Source organism: Theropithecus gelada, chromosome 2 (genome assembly GCF_003255815.1).
Source record: "Theropithecus gelada isolate Dixy chromosome 2, Tgel_1.0, whole genome shotgun sequence".
In the NCBI taxonomy this organism is placed as follows: Eukaryota; Metazoa; Chordata; class Mammalia; order Primates; family Cercopithecidae; genus Theropithecus; species Theropithecus gelada.
In genome coordinates this window covers 90,138,028-90,146,335 of record NC_037669.1, presented here as the reverse complement: position 1 = coordinate 90,146,335, position 8,308 = coordinate 90,138,028, and the positions used below count along the sequence as shown (strand labels likewise).

General features: G+C 46.0%; 1 protein-coding gene across 1 annotated transcript in view; it reads left to right on the top strand.

The window, feature by feature from the left end:
• Window positions 1-8,308, top strand: part of RBM6 (RNA binding motif protein 6) — a 118,053-nt gene that overhangs the window by 103,924 nt on the left and 5,821 nt on the right. Inside the window, exons 9-15 of the mRNA XM_025377352.1 lie at window positions 796-1,071; window positions 1,465-1,625; window positions 2,718-2,815; window positions 3,973-4,015; window positions 4,157-4,238; window positions 4,482-4,567; window positions 4,971-5,117. Coding sequence (XP_025233137.1) covers window positions 796-1,071; window positions 1,465-1,625; window positions 2,718-2,815; window positions 3,973-4,015; window positions 4,157-4,238; window positions 4,482-4,567; window positions 4,971-5,117 — 893 coding nt within the window. The remainder of the gene's footprint in view (window positions 1-795; window positions 1,072-1,464; window positions 1,626-2,717; window positions 2,816-3,972; window positions 4,016-4,156; window positions 4,239-4,481; window positions 4,568-4,970; window positions 5,118-8,308) is intronic.

Below are 8,308 nucleotides of genomic sequence, written 5' to 3'. Positions count from 1 at the left end.
AAAAAAAGAAATACAAAAAACAGCCGGGCGCGGTGGCTCAAGCCTGTAATCCCAGCACTTTGGGAGGCCGAGGTGGGTGGATCACAAGGTCAGGAGATCGAGACTATCCTGGCTAACATGGTGAAACCCCGTCTCTACTAAAAATACAAAAAACTAGCTGGGCGTGGTGGCGGGTGCCTGTAGTCCCAGCTACTTGGGAGGCTGAGGCGGGAGAATGGCGTGAACCCGGGAGGCGGAGCTTGCAGTGAGCTGAGATCCGGCCACTGCACTCCAGCCTGGGTGACAGAGCGAGACTCCGTCTCAAAAAAAAAAAAAAAATTTTGTCAGGAACTGTCAGAGGACTTTTTATTAGATATTTCTGAGACAATATTAAAAGCATTCCAGGCCAGGCATGTTGGCTCACACCTGTAATCCCAGCACTCTGGGAGGCCGAGGCAAGTGGATCACCTGAAGTCAGGAATTCGAGACCAGCCTGGCCAACATGGTGAAACTTCGTCTCTACTAAAAATACAAAAAAGTACCCAGGCATGGTGGTGGGCACCTATAATCCCAGCTACTCGGGAGGCTGAGGCAGGAGAATTGCTTGAACCCGGGAAGCAGAGGTTGCAGTGACCAAGATCATGCCATTGCACTTCAGCCTGGGCAACAAGAGCAAAACTCCATATCAAAAAAAAAGGCATTCCAGTATGAGTATTTGCTGGCAGATAAGGAGAAATTACAGTAGTGGTGTTTTTCTTTTTTTTCTTTTTTTTTTGGATAAAGCCTTCTACAGATTCTTTTTTTCTGTTCCGCTAGTGACAGAGGCCAAGCAAGAATTAATAACCTACCCTCAGCCTCAGAAAACATCCATACCAGCACCATTGGAAAAACAGCCCAACCAGCCCCTAAGAGCAGCTGATAAGGAACCTGAACCCAGGAAGAGGGAAGAAGGACAAGAGTCACGCTTAGGACATCAAAAGAGAGAAGCAGAAAGATATCTGCCTCCTTCTCGAAGGGAAGGGCCAACTTTCCGAAGAGACCGAGAGAAGGAGTCATGGTCTGGAGAGACACGCCAGGACGGAGAGAGCAAAAGTAAGTGGTTTGTCAGGGCACATACCAGACTGTGATCATCACAATGGAGCATAGATGGCCAATGTTATGTCCAGGAGCTATCTGCTTTCCAGTACCTAAGAGATCTGTGCATGGCCTGATGACAGAGGCCATTGCTTTCTGTGGACCTTACTATACTCCTTAAAGGAATCTATGCCCTTCAAATAGTAAATTGCTATATGAATGCACTAAGGCATGATTTTCGATTTCTAAGTATTGGTGAAGAAAAGTATACAGTATTTATTTGTTTAGCATTTCTTTACAGAACCAGCCTTGCTAGTAGCATCTATAGTAAAAAATGACAGACTCTTGGGACTTCAAAAATTTATCTTTCTCTTCCTTTTATTGCCCTTCTCCCATTTATGGTTGGTTCAGCCATCATGCTAAAGCGTATCTATCGTTCCACACCACCTGAGGTGATAGTGGAAGTGCTGGAGCCCTATGTCCGCCTTACTACTGCCAACGTCCGTATCATCAAGAACAGAACAGGCCCTATGGGACATACCTATGGCTTTATTGACCTCGACTCCCATGCGGTGAGTTTCCTCCACGTTGGATTGGCCTAGGGACAGATGGCTAAAGAACCTTCAAGAAGGTTTGAGGGACTTCTTGATCATTTGAAGATTCTTGTGTGCTACCTGATATCATAATCCCTCTTGCTCTCTCCTTTGGGTTTATTGTTCATTCAGGTGAGGTGACTGCCCTCAAAAGTTAGGATCCCGTGTGATTTTCCGGGTTCATTTTTTTCTTGTGTCATTTACTGTTTCCAACTTACTCACTTGTGAAGAATCTGAGTACTGAATCCTTCATGATTTTAGTGAACTTTCTGATTTATTTTATCCAGCCACAGATGATTTTATATTTGATGATAAAACATTTCCTCTTTTTCCTCAAAGTATTTATAGATTCCTGTGGCTTAAATTTTTAGTTGCAGGGCCTTTTTCTATGGAAGTAAGGTGAAGATAATGAAAGTCATTGGTATTTCTTAGATTTTTCATGCCCAAAAGTCACAAGGGACTTTGTAAAGTGAAATCTGATTGATGATAGTTGCACCCTAAAAGAAGAGGATTTGAATTTCTGAAGTTTACACCAGAACTGACATCTATTCCGATTCCTGTTTCAATCAGTCCTTCATTAAAAGTTGCCTGTTTCAGGCCCGGCGCGGTGGCTCAAGCCTGTAGTCCCAGCACTTTGGGAGGCCGAGACGGGCGGATCACGAGGTCAGGAGATCGAGACCATCCTGGCTAACATGGTGAAACCCCGTCTCTACTAAAAAATAAAAAAAAAATTAGCCGGGCGAGGTGGCGGGCGCCTGTAGTCCCAGCTACTCGGGAGGCTGAGGCAGGAGAATGGCGGGAACCCGGGAGGCGGAGCTTGCAGTGAGCTGAGATCCGGCCACTGCACTCCAGCCCGGGTGACAGAGCGAGACCCCGTCTAAAAAAAAAAAAAAAAAAAGTTGCCTGTTTCTGCCAGTATGTTCTTACTGGTAAAATTTTGACAAATACAATGTAGTAAATTTATCCTCTGAGAAGGAAAATCCATGTTCACTTCTGTTTCAAAGGAGAATTTTTCTGTCTTTGAGTTCTGGCTTTTTCTGTCTCTGGGTTCAAGTGTGTCTGGTTCTATAGGAAGCTCTTCGTGTGGTGAAGATCTTACAGAACCTTGATCCACCGTTTAGCATTGATGGGAAGATGGTAGCTGTAAACCTGGCCACTGGAAAACGAAGGTAAGGCAGAAGGGCGAGGATCTCTTGTGCTGCCCCCACTTGTGTTTTTGGGAGGAAACTCCTTTTCCTGGCTGGAAAGACAGTAAAGCATGATGTCCTCCTCACATGGACTGCTTCAGATAGGTGTTTATTACAGTTTCTTTCTGAAGCCTGACTTGTCCTGACTTTCAAATTGTTTTCTTTCTTGAATAATATTAGGTACTTTTGTCCTTTCCCTTTTGACTGTCTGATATCTTTGGGTCCCAAATGGCCTAGCATGGTAGCACATACCTGTATTCCCAGCTACTAAGGAGGCTGAGACGAGGATGGGGGGCGGGTTATGTGAGCCCAGGAGTTCTAGGCCATAGTGTGCAATGATGATGCCTGTGAATAACCACTGTACTCCACCCTGGGCAGCACAGCAAGACCCCATCTCTTAACAAAAAAATGATGGTACAGTTTTGGATGTGCAGACAGATCTCAATACATTCTTACCTCTTGCAATCCTAGGAAAATGCTGTCCTGACTTTTCCTTCCCCTGACCTTGTGCATATTTCCATAGGACTGGGAAATCTAATTTCTCTTTACTCCTTCACTCATCTTGACCCAGGAGTGGTAACTTGGAAATGGCCATGTCAGAGAAACAGGCTTACAAATATGGGGCATATCTTGCTCTAGCACCTTCCACTTAATGACTGTTTTGCTCCACCACTTGGCTTTGTAAGAGTCTTACTGCTCATTGGCCAGGCGCGGTGGATCACGAGGTCAGGAGATTGAGATCATCCTGGCTAACATGGTGAAACCCTGTCTCTACTAAAAATACAAAAAAAAAAAAAAAATTAGCTGGACGTGGTGGTGGGCGCCTGTAGTCCCAGCTACTCTGGAGGCTGAGGCAGGAGAATGACGTGAACCTGGGAGGCGGAGCTTGCAGTGAGCCAAGATCGTGCCACTGCACTCCAGCCTGGGCGACAGAGCAAGATTCCGTCTCCAAAAAAAAAAAAGTCTTACTACTCATTCTTTCAGGAGTGTCTGGACCACCCAACCTGCTTGTTGTCTAGGTTGGTTCCTTTCCCTGCAAAACGGGGAACAGAGAATTTCTCAATAGGAACTGTGGGATTAAGTACTCGTCAAGTGCCATTTGGTAGCAGACTTAAGAATTGTTGTGTTATCTGTTGCAGAAATGATACTGGGGACCATTCTGACCACATGCATTACTATCAGGTAGGCTGTAAAAGGTGGGGAGTGCTCTATTAAAATCCTCAGGTGACTGTAAGGGTGACCTTGAATTTTCTTTAGTGGGTGACTGTTAAGGTGAATGACCATTGGATAGTTCTGTAATTTTAACTTGCCTTTCTGTGATAGGGTAAAAAATATTTCCGAGATAGGAGGGGAGGTGGCAGAAATTCAGACTGGTCTTCAGATACAAATCGACAAGGACAACAGTGTAAGTAACCCTTGTTTTATTTCTGTTGCTCTTTTTTGCTTGACTTGCTACTCAGTACTTGACATCTGTGTGATCACAGTTGGCAAGATACACTGTTGACTGAGGGTGCTCATCCAGAGAGAGGCATCTGTAGATGCACCTATTTGTGTTGGTCACGCGAATTCTTGGGTTGTTCTTGATGAGTCTCCAGTAAGGGCTTCATTGGACAGAGACTAACATTGGCTCTGATCTTGTTACCTTTAGCATCGTCTGACTGCTACATATATGATTCTGCTACTGGCTACTATTATGACCCCTTGGCAGGAACTTATTATGACCCCAATACCCAGGTGAGTTTGGGACTTCTTTTTTTTTTTTACCCTGTCAATGATGCTTTTGAGAAAAGCTCCCATAATTTGCTACTTGAGGATTTTATTCCCTGGATTCTGTGGATGCTCATTGCATGAAAAGTGGAAAAGTTTAGATCTATGGAAACAGAACTGTTGCCTATATGGAAAATCAGTGCCTTTTGGCAATACAGGTAAGAACAGTATTGCTCTTGAAAAAGTGTACAGTGGATGGTCTGAATGTGTCCTGGCCCCGGAGTGGGTTTTTAGATTGATGTGGACTCTTCTTAGGCTTGTAAGTAAAAGAGTTGTTTCTTCCCCTAGAAGGGAACTGTGTGCCTTAGACCTGGAATTGCTGGGAAACTGAAACATTCTGTAGACTTCCTTGTTTCTAACTGTATCGCAGCAAGAAGTCTATGTGCCCCAGGATCCTGGATTACTTGAGGAAGAAGAGATCAAGGAAAAAAAACCCACCAGTCAAGGAAAGTCAAGTAGCAAGAAGGAAATGTCTAAAAGAGATGGCAAAGAGAAAAAAGACAGAGGAGTGACGAGGGTAAGAGGAATTGTTAATCTACTGTCTTTTGCCACATAGTTATTAAAATGTTCGAGATATGAACAGAGGATATCTATGTTTGCAAGTGTAAAAGAACTTCAAAAATACTCTGTCAGCCGGGCGGGCGTGGTGGCTGACACCTGTTATCCCAGCACTTTGGGAGGCCGAGGCAGGCGCATCACGAGGTCAGGAGATCGAAACCATCCAGGTCAACATGGTGAGACCCTGTCTCTACTAAAAATACAAAAATTAGCTGGGTGTGGTGGTACACGCCTGTAGTCCCCCCTACTCGGGAGGCTGAGGCAGGAGAATTGCTTGAACCCTGGAGGCGGAGGTTGCAGTGAGCCAAGATCGCACCACTACACTCCAGCCTGGCAACAGAGCAAGACTCCGTCTCAAAAAAAACAAAAACAAAACTCTGTTAATGAGTATTTTTCCTGGTGTAGGCAGGTAAAAATTACCTGGTGTAGACAGTTCCCTCACCTCTTATATCCCAACTCTGTCTCTTTTACAAATGGGAAAACTGTGGATGGTAAAACAAAGTGTCCCAGCTGAAATCCCACCACCTCAGCTCCACACATTTTCACTTTTCTATATTCCTTTTTTAGTGTTTGACTTTATACACATTTCTATAGTTGTAATTATAGCAGGAGATACTGTTTAATCACTTTTTATCATAAGTATACTCTATTATTTTTAATGCCTACATGGTAAAAATTAACGGTATAACTATACCTTCATTTTCTTCATCTCTCCTACATTATTTGTCTTCTCTTTCTAATCTTTTCTTTTTCCTTCTTTTTTCTTTCTTTTTTTTTTTTTTTTTTTTCTGAGACAAGATCTTCCTCTGTCTCCCAGGTTGGAGTGCAGTGGCATGATCATAGCTGACTGCAACGTCAAACCCCTGGGCTTTAGCGATCCTCCCACCTCACCCTCCCAAGTAACAGGGACTACAGGCATGAGCCACCATGACCAGCTAATTTTTGCTTTTTTGTAGAGACAGAATCTTGCTAGATTGACCAGGCTGGTCTTGAGCTTCTGAAGTAAGCTTCCTGCCTCAGTCTCCCAAAGTACTTCAGTTACAGTCAAGACTCACCTTGTTTGCCTCTTTCTAATCTTATACTGTCATACTATATAACATTTAGCATTTTGTTTCTTCTTTTTTTTTTTTTTTTTTTTTTGAGACAGAGTCTCGCTCTGTCGCCCAGGCTGGAGTGCAGTGGCCAGATCTCAGCTCACTACAAGCTCCGCCTCCCGGGTTTACGCCATTCTCCTGCCTCAGCCTCCCGAGTAGCTGGGACTACAGGCGCCCGCCACCTCGCCTGGCTGGTTTTTTGTACTTTTTTAGTAGAGACGGGGTTTCACCGTGTTAGCCAGGATGGTCTCGATCTCCTGACCTCGTGATCCGCCCGTCTCGGCCTCCCAAAGTGCTGGGATTACAGGCTTGAGCCACCGCGCCCGGCCTGTTTCTTCTTTTAAATTACTCCCTAAGGCACATTTTCAGAATCAGAGATGATTAACATTTTTACATCTATTACAAAATCAAATTATTAGGCAGGGCACAGTGGCTCACACCTGTAATCCGAGCACTTTGAGAGGCCAAGGCAGGCAGATTACTTTAGGTCAGCAGTTCGAGACCAGTCTGGCCAATTTGGTGAAACACTCATCTCTACTAAAAAGACAAAAATTAGCTGGATGTGGTGGCACAAGCCTGTAGTCCCAGCTACTCAGGAGGCTGAGGCAGGAGAATCTCTTGAACCTGAGAGGCAGAGGTTGCAGTGAGCTGAGATCACACCTACCTTGATATCAGTTATGCATTAGTGAAAATGGATGAATTTGCATGTGGTTCAATTCATAGCATCTTCCCTCCGCCCTTTTTTTTTTTTTTTTTTTTTTTTTTGAGACAGAGTCGCTCTGTCACCCAGGCTGGAGGCTGGAGTGCAGTGGCGCAATCTCGGCTCACTGCAACCTCCTCCTCCCGGGCTCAAGGGATTCTCCTGCCTTAGCCTCCTGAGTAGCTGGGATATCAGGCACCGCCACCATGCCCAGCTAATTTTTGTATTTTTAGTAGAGATGGGGTTTCACCATGTTGGTCAGGCTGGTCTCGGACTCCTGACCTCGTGATCGGCCCGCCTCAGCCTACCAAAGTGCTGGGATTACAGGCATGAGCCACCGTGCCCAGCCTTTTTTTTCCCTTCTAACACTGTTAGTTGTTCAGAGATACAGAAAAGAGGAGAAAGAGTGTGTGTGTGTGTGTGTGTGTGTGTGTGTGTGTGTGTGTATTTTTTGAGATGGAGTCTCACTCTGTCACCCAGGCCAGAGTGCAGTGGCCGGATCTCGGCTCACTGCAAGCTCCACCTCCCGGGTTTACGCCATTTTCCTGCCTCAGGCTCCCAAGTAGCTGGGACCACAGGCGCCTGCCACCACGCCCGGCTAGTTTTTTGTATTGTTTTTAGTAGAGATGGGGTTTCACCGTGTTAGCCAGGATGGTCTCGATCTCCTGACCTTGTGATCCGCCCGTCTCAGCCTCCCAAAGTGCTGGGATTACAGGCTTGAGCCACCGCGTCCGGCCATGTGTGTTTAAGAACTTACAGTCAGGCCAGGCGCGGTGGCTCACGCCTGTAATCCCAGCACTTTGGGAGGCCGAGGCGGGCGGATCACGAGGTCAGGAGATCGAGACCATCCTGTGAATGGTGAAACCCCGTCTCTACTAAAAATACAAAAAATTATCCGTGCGTGGTGGCGGGCTACTCGGGAGGCTGAGGCGGGAGAATGGCATGAACCCTGGAGGCGGAGCTTGCAGTGAGCCGAGATCACGCCACTGCACTCCAGCCTGAGCGACAAACCGAGACTCTGTCTCAAAAAAAAAAAAAAAAAGAACTTAGAGTCGGCCGGGCGCGGTGGCTCAAGCCTGTAATCCTAGCACTTTGGGAGGCCGAGACGGGCGGATCACGAGGTCAGGAGATCGAGACCATCCTGGCTAACACGGTGAAACCCCGTCTCTACTAAAAAATACAAAAAACTAGCCGGGCGAGGTGGCTGGCGCCTGTAGTCCCAGCTACTCGGGAGGCTGAGGCAGGAGAATAGCGTAAACCCGGGAGGCGGAGCTTGCAGTGAGCTGAGATCCGGCCACTGCACTCCAGTCTGGGCGACAGAGCGAGACTCCGTCTCAAAAAAAAAAAAAAAAAAAA